The sequence below is a fragment of the Hydra viridissima genome, unplaced genomic scaffold, assembly GCF_058129835.1.
Source record: "Hydra viridissima isolate aposymbiotic clone 2 unplaced genomic scaffold, HvirCarnegie_v1 scaffold_1, whole genome shotgun sequence".
Classification (NCBI taxonomy): domain Eukaryota; kingdom Metazoa; phylum Cnidaria; class Hydrozoa; order Anthoathecata; family Hydridae; genus Hydra; species Hydra viridissima.
Genome location: NW_028324300.1, coordinates 8,533,520 through 8,554,209, shown reverse-complemented (window position 1 = coordinate 8,554,209; position 20,690 = coordinate 8,533,520). Strand labels below are relative to the sequence as shown.

The window sequence follows — 20,690 nt, the reverse complement described above, 5'->3', positions numbered from 1 at the left end:
GCAACTTCTTTTTTTTAGCTGAGAAAAATATTGCGCTTACATTACAGTTGCGTTAAAAAAGATGAAAATGCTTTATTTGAAATTCAATTACTGGAGAACATCGTAAAAGAAATTTTAAAAGGAAACATTTTTAAAAAGTTTAAAAATGGTGAGATGCTAAATAAAAAGTGTAAAAGTTTTATAGTATTAACATTGTTTTTAAAAAATCATACAAATGCTTTTCTACACAAGTGCTAATCCCTATTGTTTAAAATGACATGGCTATTAATCGTTTTTACTTTGTTTGTACTGAGCACACACACTCACACACGCGCACGCGCACACGCACTGGTGTATATTGACTACAGCGTATTGACTGTAGTACGCCCAGACGACTTCTTAAATGTCAAAAAACTATTTAAAAGTTTTTTTTTAAATCTTTTAAAAGGATGTTTATTTAAAATCAAAATAAAATCCTCAAGTAATTTTATTCTATTATTAAGGTTTTGCTTGCGTAAAGAGAAATAAGATGTAATCCTTTTTAATTAACCAATTAAACGTAAAATATTTTTAAGTCGCGAAGCTGCGCGAGTACAAAATTTACAAAAATATGAAATGAGCTTGAAACTCAGAGGAGCTTGCTTGTTATTTTCATTCTATGCGCCTTTTTTTTTTATCTGCCAAAATCATCAAACAAAACAGCGACAGTATATTTGTCAACAAATAATCAAACAGTTTGTTGCAATTCATCAGCAAAACATGATCAAATAAAAAATATAGAAAATGTGATAGTTTCAAAAAGTCGATAACTCTACAGCCAATTTAATTTCAGCGACGTTAACTCTGCACGTTATTTGACACCCGTCAGTATTTGCTTTTGGTTAATAGAATTCTAATTTCAGAATTTGTTGGTTTTTGATCATTTATCTTAAACCGATCAAAATCGTGATTTTAGATGAAATTGCAGCGTGGACTTTATGTCAACTGTTTAAAATTCATAATACAAGATTAGCCAGCTATTTGTCTAAGTAAGAGTCGAGCTTGGTTTGCACCATAAAAATAAAAAAAGCATTGCTAACGCTTCAGTAAGCTCTTATACACACACGTGAAATTTATTTGTTACTGCAATGACAGTATGAATGGCGCGCAAAAATATTACTCTGCATGCATTATGTTGCCTTTCAAAAAATCTCGTAGCATCGAATTATGAACATTTTATTGCAGCTACTAATAGTGGTATTATTATTATTATTGCCAGTAATCTGTGAAAGCGAACATACTTGTTTACAGCAGAGTTTTAAACGAATTCGAAGAGAAGTATCTTACGAACATAGTGAAGAATTAGCTAAACTAAACGATTTGCAAACAGAAAACTACGTGGCGATGTTTTCTGGATCTGAGCTTATTAGGTATTATTCTATTCCACTCAGTTTAAAAACATTTTCGATCGAATTTTGGGTTCGACTTGAAGGGGGTCAAATAGACAAAGTTCCATTCATTAAAGTGCATAACCATTGCGCTACTGTTGATGGGATATCCTATGCTGTTGTAGGCGTTAAAGAGTTTGAAATGGAAAAAGATTTAAGAATTTATTTTGAACTACGTACAGAAATGAGTTTAAAAAAGTCAATAATCACTGCTCGACAAACAATAGAAGTCCATAAATGGTTTCATATTGCAGCGTTGTACGACGGTATATCAATGGAGCTTTATGTGAACCAAGCCAAAGTATCGGCAAGTTTTGAACAAAAAGGAACCTTTTTGATAAACGCATTTCGTAGCTGTACATCAATCGAAGTAGGTGGCGACGTTGATAGTCATACAACATTTCGTGGCCTTATCGATAAAATAATTATTTGGAAATCCGCAAAATCCCATTCTGAAATTAAAAGAAACGCATACTTTGAAAACAAAGATTCTAATTATTTGAAAAATTCAACGGTTCTATACGAAGAGTTCAACGTCGAAAGCAATCTAAATTATTACGGGGTAACAGGGATTTTACCTAAACTTGTCAAGTTTCATATTCCTAAGGAACAAAATGATATTCGCATTGAAATACCGAAGTGTGGATTTACGGTTTGTGACAATCCTGAAGTGATACAGAGTTACGCCAAAAAAGAAAACATGCTACTTTTAAAAAAATCTTTAAATTACAGAGTTGTGATGATAAGCAACGATGATGGCTCCGATCCTATAGTAACAGAAAAACAAATTAAACAAAATAATCATGATCTTAATGAAATATTTTCAAGATATAACATCACATGGAGACTAAAAATTCACGAAGTAAGAAATTCAACGTTGAGAAAGAAAACTGTTGTTCTTTCTTGTTATGGACAATGTCCAAACGATTGTAAAAGTGAAAAAAAACTACTCGAATGTGAGAAACCTTGCGACGACAAGAGTATTGCAAATAATGTCTGCAACCCAGAATGCAACAAACAGTTTGGTTCAAACGATTTTGATAAAAAGTCAACCAAGGATTGGGACGGAGGTGATTGTTGCAACGCCTCTATTACGGATGTAACAAAAACATGCTACGATCCGGAATCCCACAATCGCGCTTTCATTAAAGAAACAGAGCTTAAATCTTTTGTTAATCTTGACAATAAATTCTATTTAAACCTGTTCCCACTGAAGATTAAAAATGAAATGTTAGGTAAATCAACTTTTCCCTGGGTACCAGAGGCCTTGGGTATACAAGGTGGTACAATAGTTAGTTCTAAGCGGTTTGGTCGTCCACATAATAGTAATATAAACGACATTGTACATGAATTAGGACATAACCTCGGTTTATGGCATGTTCACAAGGGAGTAAGTGAAATATATACTTGTGACGATAAATGCGCAGAGAAAAAACCATCAATGATAAATGGAGATCTATGTGACGACACTAATCCAACGCCGATAAACTTGAGTTGTGAAGACGAAGTATACGATAAAAAATGCTCATTATTCCGTTATAAGAATACACCATACAAAAATTATATGGGCTACTCATCAGGTGGGAAGTTTATTTATATTGAAATTTTCCTTATTACCTCCATAAAAGTTGCTCAGGTTTTCTCTAATTTAGAGAAATACATAAAACCTGATGGCGTAACCCCACTCTAAAAAGCAGCCAACTGCAAGTGGTTCACTATATACTAAAACATTTTACCAAAATTTTCGTCTGACTTGAGATTTTTTTAAATTACGAAATAATATTAGAAGTTTTCTAACGCAAAGATTATTTGCTTGGTATTTTCCGCGTAAAATATCGGGTACGTGTCGCAGCTACAGATTTTCACGATTTTGTCAAAGCTAAAAACCGACCAAAATTAACATAATTATGAATAAAATATTTTAGAACGATACATGAGCCGCTCACTTGCCGAATAGATTAATTCCACAAAACAAAAGGTGAAAATAAGTGATAGAATAATGTACGTTGATTTTTTGAAATTCTCTTTAAGTTAAAATTTATTTTTGTCATTTTATGGTGTTAATTACTTATCAATTAGAACTTTTTTTATAAATGTAAAAAATTAGGACACAAACTAAGCATCTGCGTATCATTTTCCGTATCGTTATCATTCCGATATGGTATTGGAAAAAAAAGGTGTAATCGGAATGATTACGACAAAATACCGGTAAAAAAAATTTAAACCGGTATTGTAGTTAGTTTAAATCTAGGTATATACCGGAACTCTTGTCATTCCGATGACACTTTTTTACCAATATCATATAGGATTGATACAGAAATGAAACGATACGCAGACGCTTAACACAAACAAGAGCTCTGACACTCAAAATTCAAAAACTTTAAAAAGTGGAGTCAATCAATTTGACTTGTGAATGGTTCATACGTATGAGTGACGAATATTTTACTAAACGTATTTACTCGTAGTAATGACGCTATTGACAGATTTGCTGTTAAACGCATTCCATGTCGAAATGATTCGCATATCTGACGAGCTTTAAACAATATAGGAACTAAAATATCAGTAAAATATTTTTTTGTAGTTCGCACATTTTTGGCCGTTCGCTGCAAATCGTGAAACTCCATCTAAAATCAAACACTTCCTAAAATATTTCTCTTAAAAATCTCTTTTTCTTAACCCCTTCATTAGAATATTTTATATTCAGCATGTCTGTCGGTCAGAATTTCATTCGTTTAACCCTCTCATAAGGAATACCAAAAGTAAATTCGTAACCCACAATTTTAAAGAAATAATGTCAGAAAATACCAAGTTTAATACAAAAAATGGTAGAAAAACGAGTTTGTGCTCTTAGTGTCACAAAATTTTTAACGTGGCTGTAACATATCAGTTCAGGGAACTTGAAATTTATCTTTAATGCAACTCTTTTTACATCTTAAGATGTACTAGTTCAGTTGTATCTTGACAAGTATGAGTAGATTATATTATACATAATGATATTTACAAAATTATACTTAATTCATCATTAGTTGAGTACAGGTGAGTAATTTTACTTATTTTATAGGAATGTTACATATATATATATATATATATATATATATATATATATATATATATATATATATATATATATATATATATATATATATATATATATATAAAATATTATATTATATTATATTATACATGGTATGGTATTATATGTATTATATATATTGTTAATGTTTTTAGGATCTTGTGCAAATGAGTTCACAATCCAACAGCAAGCAAGAATGCATTGTTATATTGATCGAAACTATCAACTGTTACAAGAACATGATGGTATAAGTCCTTCTACTTTACCTCTTGCACCCAGGATTCTTTCTAGCGACAATGGAAAGGTATATGTAATTACTTCTAAAGCTCAGTATTTAGAGTAAACAATTATACATGTGAAAAGAGTTTGAAATATATGTTTTATTTGCAGTTTATACAGAAAAGAAGCTTAAGTAATGTTTAAATTATGATTCTTATCAGCAATTTCAGTGTTTATTTTTAAAGTAAAATTTTATCTAATAAAAGCACTATTTTCAACTAGCAGATCTGAAGTATAATAAAAAAGGAGCTTTTAGTTTAAATTTTTTGATTTTATTTTACTTATGCTCTTTTGCTATATATGCACTTTTGAAAATCTACCATGTTTAACTTTTGCATTAGCAATACATTCCCATTTAACTTAAAACTTGTACTTAGATTTCTTAAAAATTTTCTTAGTTCTCACAAATATTTTACAGCTGGTCATTACATGGATAGCCCCAATTGGTTTTGGTAAAAAGTATATGAAACATGAGTGTAGTATGTGCACACCAGATTCCTACAGTTTAAAGCAATTTGCAAGTCAGGCTTTTTCCCCACAGTATTCTAAAAATGATTATGGGAAATTTACAGCAAACCAAGCTACAGGACCTCCAGATGTGATAGGTTTATGTCATGCAGATGCCCATGCATGGCTACCAACAGTTGATTGTAAAATGGTAGATTGTTATTTGGATGTTTATTTTGATAATAAAGTTATACCTTCTTCAATAAAGATCTGGATTACATTTCGCTCAAAAAATTCTATTAAAGACATAGAGCTGTTTCACCCTGATAATTCCTCCACATTGTTAGGTAATTAATAGTGTACATGGTTTGGATCAGGCTTTTAAAAATTTTGTGTTATAAATTGAATGATTGTTCTTTTTTCCATTTGCTCTCATTTCTTTTCTCTTTTAAAATCCTAAATTCCTGAATTTTAGGTCCTGGTACAGCTCATTGTGACATCCCTTATACAAGATATATAAATTGTCACAAAATTGTATTATTTGTCAGGATTCATGTTGCAGACCACCAGCCAGCTATTGATGCTGTACAGCTTATCTCAAAAATAAACCAGCATCATTGTAAAAAATGTGAAAGGTTAGCTTTAAAGTATTATGTATATAGACAGCCACCTTTTAAAAATGGTGCTTACCACGAAGTCAAGGAATTGAGGTTTAAAGAGTAGGTTTATTTTAAATCTTTTTTAAAAGTAAAATATTTGTTTTTTGTTGTTGAAGTTGTTGTTTTTCGCTGTGTGTTGTTTTTCCCATTTCTAACTTTTATGAATACTTTCATACTTTTTTTTTCGTCCTAGTGAAATTCAGAATGATGTTGAATATAAGTATCAAATACAGTCAGTATCAGGAAAACATAAAAGTCATCTTTCACCTAGTTTGACATTTAACTCTAATTATGGTTTCTGTGGAGATGGTGTTATAGATAAGGAGGTTGGAGAAGAATGTGATGATGGTAATCTTCGGAATAATGATGGGTGTAACACTCAATGTAAAATAGAGTCAGCATTTAATTGTAAGCTTCAACCAAGTCTGTGTTATGTTTACAAAAGTGATGGTAATGACCTTACATTCTTTAATGAGAAACTTTCTGTAACAGTTGATTGTTAACTACGTAGTAATGTAAAAAAAAATTTTTGTGGAATTTAAAGTAAAGTTAATGCAAAATTCAAGCTGTTTTGTTTAGGAATTTGTGAAGATTTTGAAAAAAACCAAACTTCTTATGATTGTGGTTACTTTACGCCTAAAGGTTTTATAGATCAATGGGCAGACAATGTTATTGGTAAGCCAGGACAATCTAATGATGCATGTTCAGAAAATGTGATATCAGGGAAACCACCTATAGAATTAGTAAGTTTTTATTTAAGAATATTTTACTTTTGTTATGGCATCCATGAAGCTAAACTATAAGGAAATGGTACTTTAAATAATAGGCTTCAACTTTTTGAGATACTTCACTCAGGGATGTTCTTTTTATTTAAAGCTTTTAAGTTTTACTATATAAATTTTTTGGTTACAAATTTTAGAAATGTGTGCCATATATTGAAGAAATCAATTCACTTTTGGCTTGGCGTTCATGTAAAAAAAACCCTAAGTACACTTATTTATGGGTTGAGGCCAGCTATAAAAGAGAAGTTGTAGCATCAGCTGTTGTGGTTTACTTTGCTTCTGATGGCTCTGGATTAGTGGGTGGAAAAAAAGCAAGCATAGTTATAGAGCTGAAAGACAATAAAGGAGAATATCATAGCATTACAGGAAAAAAATCTGTGGATATAAGTTGTAGAAATAATCCATTAGTTGTCCATATCATAAAAAACATGACTGCAGTGGACTTTAAAACAGTTGCTGTACGAATCCAGTTCAGTGCTGTTTATTCAAATCTAGCAATCTCAGCAATAGCCCTTCGATCAAAGGATACAGAATTATATTATGGATGTGAAAACAACCAGGTTTATGATCCACATGCAAAGATGTGTCAGAAAGTACAATTAGAAGCCTATTTTTGCAGACCATTTCATATGGATCATGCAAATGCATCATGCTCTGGTAATAGTGAGGGAGATAAGTGTCAGATTAATTGTCACAATGGGTATAGTCCACAAGTAACTTTTGTATCTACCTGTAAAGCAGGGAAATGGACAATACCATATTTTTGTGAGCCTATTGTTTGTGAAACTCCACAAATCAAGCATGCAATTCTATGTAAATTTACTTAAGATTCTGCTTATGTACATATTTTAGTTTATAAATTATAGGAGATTTATTAAAATTACTGAAAGATTTTTTGCTTTTTCTTTATTCAAGTTTAGGATTATAATGATTTTTTAAAATATCTTTTATAGTTTGTTCTTTGAAAACTGCTGGTTCAGTTTGCTCTTTTAAATGTAAACCAGGTAATTTCTTGTTTGGAAACAACACCCAAATCACCTGTCAAACAGATAGAACTTGGACCAAACCACAAGCATTCTGTTTCTCCACTTGTTCTCGATCAGTTCAAGTAGAAAATGCTATGCCGTATTTATCTGATGAATTAGGAAGCAATTGCAATGTTCCTGGTGAAAACCACCATATAGAGATGGGAACACGATGCAGGTATAATGCTCTCATACAAGTTGTTTTTACTTTATTATATTTGGTATATTGTTATAGGTCTATATTTTATTATAATTATATAATTAAATATTTTAAAATGCAATTACATTTAAATATTTAATTATATTATATTTCCTTTTAACTTCTAATAATATTAAGGTAATAAAATTGCTGTAAAAAACTAATAAAATGTTTTCCATATTAGTATAAAATTGTGTTGAAGTAATTTATAACGTTAAAATAGAAATATTTTTGATCATTTATTATGAAAAGTTTTCATATCGTTTTATTTTACAGAAAAAAACTATCAGTTCAGTAATGCAACATTCAGTGACAAAACAAAAAGATGGAATTAAAATCATTTTAAAAAGTTTTGTTTTTTGTAATAAACCTTAATTATACTCAGGTGAAAATAGCATCGGAACAATGTTATCATTCTGAACATAAAAATAATGTGATTTTAATTAATCTTTGATTTTTCTTGAATAACTTAAAATTGAACTGAATCCAAGTTCATTTTTTTGTTGTCTTGTGTCGTTTTCTGACATGAATTACAGATATTTGCAAATCTTGTAATGCTAATGCAAAATCTGCTGCTGACCTGATCTCGCATTGACTAGATTTAACTCTCAGGGCTGCGATTCGCTTAACAGTAGCTTCTATTCCGTCAACCACTCCTTTCCCGTGCATTGCTGAAAAAAAATACCAGAAGAATTTTTTATGAAAATGTTTTTCAAACACAACCAGTGCAGCCATAATGCTTTTGTTTTTGAACTGAGAAGTAGCATATTCGCTGAACATGTGTACTTCTTTGACTTGATCAGGAATAAAGGATTTTGTCAATGTACAGTATAATGGAAGACTTTGTATGATCAACTGAATCAGAAACTATGGCAAATGTTTTTAACTCAATGTTCCAGACTGCAAGGGTCATGATATAAATTTGATTTTGACCAAAAAGAACCGCTTGCGGTTCATTTTGATAGAAACACCTAGCGCTTTTAGCCCAATCAACTAGGATTCCGCAATTTCAGAATTAATACTCATCAAAACTTCCTTCAGTTTCTTAAAAGTTGTTGATTGGTTTTTCTTTACAAATGTGTGTTTAACGAACTTATCATGCATTGCTGATATGTGTTGGATGAGTTTTGCTACAGTAACTTTTTTTGAAATTTTTTCAATGTTTGCATATGTTTTAGTTTCAGGCTTTCTCCACTTGTCCCAGGATACTTCGAAACTAAATGTATTAACAGTTTGTAAGTGTTTATCGAACTGTTTCATACCTTTGCATGCAACGGATTTGTCATAGGTGCAGTTGTATGTGTATGTTTTACAAACAAACTTCTTTATCATTTCAGATCCAACTTTGATTGAAGATGCTTGAATTGATTTTTTAATGCATCTAAGGCAAATCGCATATTTTTATGCAAACTACAAACACAAACATTATGCAGAAATTTTGTAACTGATTTCATATTAGGTGGATGAAGTTCGCAAAATTTGCTGAGTCCAATTTTTATGCTATCAAATTTTAGTGCTTTTAAACTTTTTTTCAATGCTTTTCCTCTTTGTTGAACATTTTTAAAAGATGAGCTAGGTCTTTGAGATTGATTTAAAAGTTTTCTTTTTAGAGCGCGACTTTTGAAAACTCTTAATTTTGCTTGAGCAGTATAAGCTGTTTTTTTATTAGGATCGGCTTTCAATTTTTCTTGATATCTCTTAGATCTTACTCTGGACATTTCTATCTTTTTATCAGCATTCCGAGAAACATAATTAGCTTGGTATTCTGCATAACATTTTTTTTTACTTCTAATTTTGATTCCATTTCTTTAAAATTTACAACTTTATAAGAAAATATTAACATAAATTCAATATTTTACTAATATTTACTAATAGCCCTTCACAATACTAAAATGCAAAATTTATTCGAGTAAAACCTACAACGGAATCTGAATATTTGGATAATATTTTGACTTCCTTATCATGGAATTTTTAAAACGCTATTTATCCCATTAATTGGTTCAGTGGCTCAACAGCTTTTAAACTATAACTACAAGTTAATTTAATGCTTTTTGACCATTTTTTTTTAATAGTGATGAAAAGTTTACATTAAAATATATGATTTTTAAAAAAACTTTGCCTTAAAGCCTAATTTCATTGTGATAATTAAACTTTTTTTAGCTTTTAGTTCAGTGACGCAACCTAGTTTTTGCAGATGTGTACGTGACAAAAAAACACTTGAATTATTTTTAGAGTAAAATTTTTTTTTCTGAAGACATATACAGTACTGTGCAAAAGAAAGTAGCACCTAAGAAATTTTTAAAAAAATGCACATTTGAATAAATATAAGTAAATAATATTGAGTTTTTATTAAATTAAACGTATTAAAGGTATTCTTTTAAATAAAACTATATTTATTTATTTTAGTTAATTATTTCGTTAATAATATAATTTTTTTATTAATATTTATTAGATGGTTTCAACTCGCATCATTTTTCACCCACTTATAATGTTTGCTCATTTATTGCGGACAAGGATCAACACTAGAAATTGATTACATCAATCACTGTACTATTTATTTATTTTGTTTAAATTTATTATTGTTAAATATTTTTTGATAAATAAGAATGTGGCGAAGAATTTTTAGTTACTGTTGAGTTCTCGCGTTAATTACAGATTTTTTCGTCTAAAAAAATTTTTTTTTTTTTCAAAAGTTTTGTTTTATAATAAAATTACTTTTCAGTACTAATAAAATGCCAAAGATATCAATAAATGACAGAAATCGCATCATTGTTTTACATGAAGAGGGCTATAGTCAAGTTAAAATAGCCAAACGTGTGAATTGTTCACGAGCCTCAGTTCAAAAAATAGTTTAAAAATATAATGAAACTGGTGATGTAGTGGATAAAAAGAGGTCTGGTCGTCCTAAGAAGTTAAGCTTATGTGATGAACAGTTTTTAAAAATAACAGCGCTACGAAATCGCAAGAAAGTAAGCGCAGAACTCGTTCAAGATCTTAAAAGAGCTAGTGGAACTTTAGTACATGCATCTACTGTGCGACGATCTCTAATAAAATCTGGATTAAAAGGCTGTGTAGCTATTAAAAAACCTTTACTACGCAAAGGTAATAAAGAAAAAAGATTAAAGTTCGCCAGAGAGCACAAAGAGTGGAAGAAAAATCAATGGGGCAAGGTATTGTTTACAGACGAATCTAAATTTCAAATATTTGGGACAAATAGATGTTAGGTGAAGAAAGGGAGAGGCATTGAAAGAGCCATGTCTAGCATCAACTATCAAACATGGTGGGGGGAATATTCAAGTTTGGGGGTGTATTTCAATAAAAGGGATAGGGGACATTGTTAGAATAACAGAAAAGCTTACAGGTGAAAAATATAAAAATATTTTACATAATCATACTGTGCCTTCTGGACGACAACTGATCAGGGATTATTTTATCCTACAACAGGATAACGATCCCAAACATACTTGCAAATTAGTTAAAAATTGTTTGTCAAATCTGGAAGAGGAGGGAGTGCTTAAAACCATGCCTTGGCCTCCTCAGAGCCCTGATTTGAACATAATTGAACATGTGTGGGACTACTTAGACAGAAAGAAGATGGAAAGGTTGCCAAAGAATGTAAATGAACTTTGGAATGTTCTAAAAGAAGAATGGTATAATATCCCCATCACATTTATTGAAAATCTGTATAAAAGTATAATTAAAAGGCTCCAAGATGTTATTGTAAATAATGGTGGTCACACTAAATGTTAATTAAGTCTCTATGTATAGTTATAAATTTAAATGTTTTTAATAAAACTTGTATTATATTACACAATTTAATAAAAAATATGTTTGTACATATATCTTTGTTTTAATTTCATTTTGTTTGACATTTTATTTTGAATATATAAAAATTCTATTATGTGCTACTTTCTTTTGCACAGTACTGTATATATAATCTGAAAGATTCTTTCTAAACAAAAATATGGATATGTTTTGTTTAAAATATTGCAATAACTTGCCCTCAAATTTTTTTCATTTTTTCAAATAATAAAAAGAAAAAACAGTTGCTATCATTCTTCAAATTTATCTGGTCGGTTCAAATATTTTCTACTCAAAATTTATTTTAAAAATAATTTTAAGGTGTTTAAACTACAATTAAAGAAAAAAAGTTTTTTGAAAAAAGAAATTTTTAAACACGAAATTTATCTCTTCCATCGTGGAAATAGCCATATATATATATATATTTATTAATGCAAAAATTTTTTTTTAGATTTCAATGCAGGCCAGGTCACAGACCCTTGCGTCATATTCCTGGAAGTGTAATTGGAGGTAACACAGTAAATACAGTATGTGGTGAAGACAGGCAATGGATTCAAGATGGAGTATGTGAGAAGATCACTTGTCCAAAGTTATCAGATTATTTCAAGCTAATGTATAATTGTACTAATGAAAACAAATATGGCAGCGTGTGTAAAACCAACTGTTTAGGAACTATAGTGTGTAAAAGTTTTTCTTTGCATCAGCTTTTTTATGACAGATTTTAAATAAGTACTTGTTAGCTTAATATTTATTTCATTTTAGAATTTTACTATTTCTACCAAGTGTATGGAAAATGGTGAGTGGTCAGAAACATTTTCTGTTTGTAGAAACTCTGGATTCTGTGAAGCTTTTGAGAATAGTTCAGTTATCAATACAAGTCTTTGTAAGAACTTTCAAGTTGGTTCTGTTTGCAGGCCAATCTGTTTTGCTGAAGTTAATTCAGTCCTGGATATTATTTTCAAGGTTGGTTACTTAAAAATATATTTTAAAGTCATTTTTGTGTTTATGTTGAAAACTTGTTCAAGTAAACTGCGCTAACAGGTGTTCTCTAAAAGATATGCTTTATATCCCCTTCCTCTCTGTTCAAATAGTTTGGACAACACTATAACACTTTAGTGTTTCAACAAAATTATTGATTAAAAACCATAGATTTATGAAGTAAATAAAAATCATAACTCTAATAAATTGTTAAATGCAATCTCCCTGTGACTGCAGAATTTAGGGTATTCTAAGCAAACAAGTGGAGAAATATTAATTTAATTTTGGGTATTTTTACTTGTGGTAGAACTTTTGCTTGATATTTATCTGTGATTACTACAAAAGTAATAAAAACTGCAAATTACTGTTTTTCCCATTTGTATGCAAACTCTCTTCTACTTTTTAATATGTGGTGACCGCACAAACGGAAAAAAAAGGCTGAAAAAGTGGAAAACTGTTTAGAGCTTCATCAATAAAAATAGGATTATCAAAAATTTAATATTTCTGCATTTTAATTATACCAAATAAGAGTTATTGCAGAAAGAAAAAAAAAAGTACAGCTTAAACTACAAAATTCAGGTTGGCAAAATTTAACTGAATTTGTTAGTTTTTTATATTGAAGCTGAAAAAATCATCAAAGATTCAGCTCAATTTCAGACTTTCGATCTAAGTAAAAATCCTGAAGAACTTTTTTTTGAATTCTTCTTTAGCTTGGTTATTTTTTATTCTTGGGTTAAAACATTAAGTTGTGGGTCAAGTAGTACAACAGAATGTGGTTTTCAATTTTAAAAAATTGTATTAAGAAATATGGGGAATAAAGTTAAATAATTTCAAAAGCTATTTTATTTTTCAAATGAGTTTCAAATAATTTAAATTTGTATTGTAGAAAATAAGACTTCTCTACAAACCATATGTGATAATATGCATCCATGATACTTAAAATCAAATAAGAAATATTTGGAAACAACATGTTTTTTGGTAAACAACATAATTTTTGGTAAACAGTATGTTGAATAGCTAAAAATGTTAACTTACCATTGAAACACACCAATCAGGTGGGTAAAAATCTTATTGAAATGATAAGAGAGATAATTGCATGAATAATTCATACGACATGAAAGCGAAATGAATTATTTGTAAAAATTTTTACAAGTTTAGTTGAATTTTTTTTTTCTATTCATTATTCTTTGTAGGACAGTAGCAATTTTACAATAGATGTAGCGCTGTACTGTATGCCAAACAAAAGATGGTTGCCTCCATTACATTCGTTTGAATGTGTTCAGCCGTGTATGCATCAATTCATTAAAGACGGTTTCTGTGATTGCCTTTATAACACAAAACATTGCGGTTATGATGGGGGAGATTGCTGTAAGAAAACCTTAAAAGCAAAAGTGAATTACTTGTTTGCAAGCTCCCCAAAATGTGACTGTGTTGACCCTGTTGCTTTAAAAATGCTCCAAGACGAACGAATTACTGGAAAAGGCTCAGAACAGTCTGTTGTTGACTATTCTGACGAAGTTGAAGAAATTGACGAGGAAGATGAAGACGAGGAAGACTTATGAGGTATATAATCTATCAGTTTCGTTTAATTCGCATCAAAATCAAATTGATTAGTTTCCCTTCATTTATTTTTTTTTAAATGTGCTTTGTTTGCATTTTCACTGAAATAAACTTGCGAGGCGTTTTTTATTTTTACTATAGAAATATTATACAATGTTTTTATATTTAAATTTGAAGACTTGATACCAATATTTAATCTTTACTTCGGCAGAAACGTTTTTAGTAGAAAGCAAAAAAATAGTTAAAAAAATTTAGAGCTTTCATAAATCAGAGGAATATATATTTTATACTGACTTTTTTTTGTCTTTATTTATTTGTTATCGTTGTTCTTGTTGGTCATTGTTGGCCTTCTTTTACTATAGACCATTAATATTTATTTTTGAGTTGTTTTTGCTGCTGTTGTGATTTGTTTTTTGTTATTTTTATTTTTTAGCTGCTCTCATCAACTTTTCTCGATTTTTTTATAAGACAATTACTGAAAAATTAAATTCACCAGTGTCCGCTAGATTTATTGGCAAAATGTATATTTTTGGGTTTAACTTTGGTAATATTTTATATTTATTTATTTATGCTATACTATATAAAATGAAATAAGATCAAAATAGAATTGTAAAAGAGAAAATTAAATGTAAGTTTATTTCGCTTCTGTTCTGTCTTTTACCCATCGGTAGAATAAATAGTTTTGGCCTACCTAGTTTCTACCTAGTTCCTACCAAGTTCGCTTTTATATAAACCTGTAGGTACGACGCTAATGTCCTTTATGCTCGAAACTGCGGCTCGGTTGGACGAAAGCAAAATGGTCGTCTGGTTCAAACACAACAGCGTCTGGATTACAGAACTTTCATACCGGACTCGTGATTGGTAAGCTGAATCAAGAGCTTCATGCAATGACAAATTATTGATCTACATATACACCTGGAAATGGTTGGTTTAATTTTCCGCAGAAAGTTTGTCAGTACACTGTAGAACAATAATATATCATTAAACGAAAACCTCTGGCACCTCAAAAGTTGTCTCTTGATCTTTATTTGTCAAATTTTTTTGAGGTCTCAAAGTACCCAAGCGAAGTTAAAATGTAAAAAAAAATTTTTTTTTCTTTGTTTTAATTAAAGAAGCCAATTTTTCATACTGATAACTGACACCCTGAAAGTTTGTTCAATTTTAATCCTGGACTTTTGAATCATACAAATATTACTAAACATTGAACTATAATAATCTGTTAATAATACAATAGCAGTAAATCAGACTAAGTAAACATATCTTACATATTTTGATTCAAGCAAGAGCTTTGATTCAAGTAAGAGCCTAAAAAAAATGATTTAATTAAAAACTCCAAATTAAATTTAACATGCAAACCAGGTTAAATGTAGAATGTTATCGTGAAGCGGGAAAAAATTGCGATTGGTGAAGAATGTTGTGAAATTTTAAAGAAAAGTATTTAGTAGAAAATTATACCGAAATGGCTAGGATTTCGTCACGTTTTACTCATCAGGACATCTTGAAAAATAATCATAGTTTCACACCAGATTCATAAAAGTTACCAATATCTACCTAAACAGTAGAAAGGGTAAAAATTCTGACTGTAAATATCAAACATGCGGTATACAAGATGTAATATGCATTCCAACTCTTTTCCTATCATAGTTTGTAACTTATATATTACATTCAAAAATATTGTTAGAAAAAGATTTATGGTAAATAGTTGTTAGTACACCTGCGGATTTTTATTAAATTTTATTGTGATTGATTACACAAGTTACGTATCTAGTCATCGCGTTGCATCAACCTGAAGGAGTTCTTCGGTCACATTTGTGCCGATAGGTTTTTAGTTTAGAGCAAACTGAAGGTTTTGTTTGGTGAAGAAATTTGCATAGATATTAATGCACGAATTAATTATCTTTTTTTTTTTTTTTTTTTTTTTTTTATCAAATTTAAAGCACAACCTTTCTTTTATTTGAATAACTCCAACATTTAAAACTATAAATCGAACTTAAATTAATTTGTATAAATTAAAATAAGTTAAGTTGCCCTATGTCATCTCTACTGAAAATCAAAAAATTGGGCTGATTCTTTGGAGTGACGATTCAAATTTTATGCTATTTAGATCTAATAGAATGAATTATGATCGGTCAAAGATTAAATCCAAACACCAATTTCCGGCTGTTAAACAAGGAGGAGGAAGCGTGATAATTTGAGATTGGGTCAGTCCCGTCCTGATTTTTCTAGGATACCCTATTGACAGTATCCTTGAACAAGGTATAAGTAAGTAAGTTATGGGCTTAGTAATGTTTCTGCATACCGAGTGTATAGTGTTACTCGGATGAGTTTGTTAGCAAGAAAAAGATTCAAAATTTTCTTTACATTTGTCAATTAATCAAAATTTTGATAACATTTGTCAAAGAGCTAAATTCATTTAATTCATTTCCAGAGATAGCAGTCACTCTCCATGTTGAGTTTGCTCTTTTATACGTTTAAATCCACTTCATATTGGTTTAAATTTAATAAAAGATCATGACAGGAAAATGTAAAATTCTTGCTTGCGGAGATAATTTCCCCTTAAACCTGTGTAAGATTTTGTGGAAGTAGAAAGAAATTTTTTACTTCTGCAAATGCTACGTTAGACTTTGACTCAAGAGTTCAACCAAAACAAGTATTATTTACTATTTTAACGTCTTTCATACACTGAACTATAGCTCTAAGTTGAAGAACCTGAGATATTTCAAGATCCTCCAGGTTGTTCAAAATTTTGTTTTAATTATTTTCACCCAAACCTCTACGGTACCCTTTCAAAAAAATTCTTTTAGCAGGAAGTGGTGGGTGTTAATTATCTAATCTGCAATCTATTGAAAAAATGAATACAAAAATGTTTCATTTTATTTATCTTAAATAATATTTTTCTGAAAGTAGCATTTTTAAAAATTCATTTGATAAATATATGCTAATGATAAATATATACTAACGCTAAACAATTTTTAATCGAGTTAAGATTTTAATTAACTTTGCTCGATATACACCATCAGGCATGATGGGGTAATAATGCTCAAAATATATTCTAAAGCTTCATATCGAAGACGAAGATCGGAAAAAAAGGACCGATTTTTTTCATATTTCTCTTTTGTTCCGGAACATAATCAACTAGAGCGATAATTTTGACCCCTACGTCTTTTTGTTGGGGCTGGCAGAGCCAACCCATTCTCATTTTAAAACCTTTTTGATTTTAAATCAGAACTTATCTCTGTATCAATAATATCCAGGTATACTTTTAGAAAGCAACCACCTTCAATTCCTCTTTGATCTTGAGCACGAAGATTTTTCTTGCGTCCACATTTTGTACAAACCTTTGAGCGTGCTCCTTAGAGGTCTAAAAGTATAAAGCTTTTGTTTTCATTCTGAAGCTTGTAAGATGTGAACATGAAATTAAAACCTTTTAATAAGATTTAAGTCTTTTTGATGAAGTTTAGAGCATAAACAAAGGAGTAAAATCTAATAAAATTTGTCAGTAAAAAAAAAGCTTTATGGCTAAAGATGATCCCAGCAGGCACACAACGTTGAAACAACGTTGAAATAACGTTGATCAACGTCGATTAATCTTATTTCAACGTTGTTTCAACGTTGTGTGTTTTCTGGAATTGGGTTAGAGTTGTCAAAACCGAGTTGAAAATAAAAGTAATATTTTAGTTAAAAGCAACTATTTCAAATACTAAAGATGGTAAAGACTTTTGTTCTTTTTATACCTTTTATATACTTTTTTTTTATTCCAAATTCTTGAATAAAAAATTCGTGCTGACAAATGTCTGTAAGACTAAACTTTCTGACTTACTTTTTTTGCATTACAGCAGTTTACTTAAGTTTAAAAAAATATTCAATTCTTTGCAGATGCTCTGCTCAAACTCATCTTTTGTGACAAAAGTTTTTCTAATGCCGAAATCTCTATCAAATGTTATTTTTATGAAAACCTCGTTTTTATTATCATACTCAAACCCGATTCTACCCAATTCTGTCGTCTTACCGCATTTTATACAACCGTCTCTTATTCTTGAGAACCCAGAGTAATTTATAAAAGCAGAGTAATTTTTCATAGTCTGTTCAGCGTTGATTATTTCTGGAGAGGAATGTTGGGTTTTATTGAAACAATAAAAAGTTAATTGTTCGTTTTGTATTTCCATACTCAGCACGTAATAATCGAGTTCGCACGACAGGACATACTTTTCCCCTAGCAGAGTTAATGCTGCTTCCGTTTTTGTAAAAGAAAACGGGAGAGGTTCTCTGATGCTGTTGTATCCAAAACCAACGTCTATAAGAAACTTATTACCTTCAAAAAAAACTATCAAGATGTTATGTGTAGAAGGCGTATCTTTATTGAAGGGTTTGTTGTTTAAGACAACTGTTTGTACTCGATGTGCTTTAAATCCGAATGAAGTTAGAGCATGCCACAAGAGTTCTGAAGTTTCATAGCACATTCCTCCTAACAGTTTAACTAACAGTCGATCCTGTAACGACTCAATAGACAAGTCTATTGTTGAAGTAGATTTGTAAACGCCAAGATTATGATAAACTATAACTTGTGAATGCTTCTTTACTATGTCGTATAACAAGCTTTTGCTGGTTTCTACCACGTTCGTTTTATTCATGTACGCTGTAAGTTGCAAACTTCTAAGATACAAATTCTTATCAAAAATTTCTCCAATCATTTTTTGAAATTAAGGTATCGATTGTAAGAAATTTTAAAACTAAAACATTTCATAAACTACTCGTTAAAGCAGAATAAAAGAAATTTGATATTGTGTATATCATTTTCAATAACGAATGAAAAGGCAAAAGATGGATTTTCTCTCGATAATCTCCAAACATTTTAAAAAGACAAACATCAACTAAATAAACATCTCGCCGCTTCAAAGGACTTGAAAATACTTGACGAATGAACAAAAAAATTGCACTACATTACAATATTATATATATTTTTAAGGAGCTCATTTTAGAAAATAATTTTTTTATTTCATTTTGATGGTTCTACCCTGTAAGTTATTCTTTTCAAGAAAAAAATATTTCCACCCAAATTTCTTCAAAAGAAAATTTCTTATTAGGGGTAGCTAAAGTGCTTTAAACTAAATTTTTTAAAACTTGACAGATTGAGAATGAATAATAATGATCAATAATTTCTATGGCTTCACACAATCTTTGATTACACAAATTGAACAAATTTACTAGTTTACGAGTTTAAATTACGCAGTTACTGTCATGTTGTATAATATTCAATTTGTAACAAAAGTATGAACTTTAATGTTTTTTAAAAACATTTATTGAGCCAAAATGTTCTTTTGCTGGCTTCTTTGCCAAACTTTGCTTTCGACCAGATAAATTGCTGACCATATTTTTTAAAAACTTGTAGCAGAAAATAAAGCTTAGGATTTATCGCGAATGATAAGTCCAATACATTCTTTGATTACTTTAACTTGTCTTTCTGCATGATTTTTACCACTTTAAATCAGTTTAATATCTCTATTGCTGAATTTAAATCTTTACCTTCATCTCTTGTGTAATTCAGGGTTAACATAAAGAAATTTTCTTGATATCATCGAGCAAGTGCCAGATTTTTAAAATTGCTTTTTACAAATATTTGCCATGGCTTTTTTTTTCCTAAAGGAAAGATCGGGGTTTTTTTTTCCTAAAGGAGAGACTTGAGGTATCCCTTTAATACCGTCTAGACCTTCGCAAATAGACAATTGGTTCATTATTACCGATTTTAGACAATTTACAAAACTGATAAGCTTTGTGATTTTTTTTTGCATTTTTTTGCAACTCTTACAATGACATAGGTACTTTATATAAATAGTGGGGATCAATTAATGAAAAAAAAAAAAAAAAAATTTAATCTTACTTTAATTTGTATTTGTAAAAGAAATAAGCGCGAAAAAAATATTTCTTATTTAGAACTATTTGATTAAACACAAAACGATTTGAAAAAAAATCTAAAACTTATGAACTCAGTGTATTCTTCTTGAAATCAGGATACAGTTTTCTATTTCTCTCTATGTTCTGGAGGATCTCGGATCTCACTTTGTAACTGCTTGTTAGAATTTTACAATAGCCTTGTGCAATCTTTAAGCCTCTCTCTGCCAAATCAACAACTGAATTTAATAATCTTTATAAAATCTCTTGCAACATTCATCATAGTTCCATAGTTCGGGATCAACTTCAAGCCTTTTACACTCCGTGTCAAGGATGGATTTGAACAAATGGGGAGCAACCGGTAATACAGGCTTCTTAAGTTTTTACATTTCAGGTATATTCGGCTTGTAAACAAAAGATGGCTGGTTATTCTTGATCTTTTATTGTTGCTGAGCTTGGCAGAAATCAGTAAAAACACAATCACGTCTGGTGTTAAATACAAATTATCTAATTGTCTTCTCAGTACAGTCAATCCAGTATCAGCAAGTTGACGGTCTAAACTCTTAGAGTTAAAAAAATGGAAGCAGATACA

At 30.1% G+C, this 20,690-nt stretch overlaps 2 protein-coding genes across 7 annotated transcripts; one reads left to right on the top strand and one right to left on the bottom strand.

Annotated features, from left to right (window-relative positions):
* Positions 1 to 587: 587 nt before the first annotated feature.
* Positions 588 to 15,218, top strand: LOC145188089 (pappalysin-1-like). Of its 6 annotated transcripts, XR_013846992.2 has the most exons (13): positions 588 to 2,986; positions 4,635 to 4,783; positions 5,177 to 5,552; positions 5,681 to 5,924; positions 6,058 to 6,314; positions 6,444 to 6,607; positions 6,784 to 7,459; positions 7,600 to 7,849; positions 12,123 to 12,348; positions 12,434 to 12,634; positions 13,843 to 14,212; positions 14,643 to 14,753; positions 14,950 to 15,218. XR_013846992.2 is itself a non-coding variant. In XM_080064650.2 (12 exons), exons 1-11 carry the CDS (start codon positions 1,186 to 1,188, stop codon positions 14,209 to 14,211), a joined length of 4,713 nt encoding a protein of 1,570 aa, XP_079920776.2. In that variant the 5' UTR covers positions 588 to 1,185; the 3' UTR covers position 14,212; positions 14,643 to 14,855. The 6 variants fall into 6 exon arrangements, 4 of the variants coding, with proteins under 4 accessions (XP_079920776.2, XP_089951811.1, XP_089951828.1 ...); XR_016454925.1 differs by lacking the exon at positions 14,950 to 15,218 and having other exon boundaries at positions 12,123 to 12,352; positions 14,643 to 14,855; XM_080064650.2 differs by lacking the exon at positions 14,950 to 15,218 and having other exon boundaries at positions 14,643 to 14,855.
* Positions 15,219 to 17,345: 2,127 nt separating this feature from the next.
* LOC145187731 (uncharacterized) lies at positions 17,346 to 19,027 on the bottom strand. Its single transcript, XM_090085029.1, has 2 exons — positions 18,030 to 19,027; positions 17,346 to 17,570 (listed from the first exon to the last, which is right to left on the bottom strand). The coding sequence occupies exon 1, from the start codon at positions 18,898 to 18,900 to the stop codon at positions 18,040 to 18,042; it is 861 nt and encodes a 286-aa protein (XP_089941155.1). The 5' UTR covers positions 18,901 to 19,027; the 3' UTR covers positions 17,346 to 17,570; positions 18,030 to 18,039.
* Between the last annotated feature and the right edge of the window lie 1,663 nt (positions 19,028 to 20,690).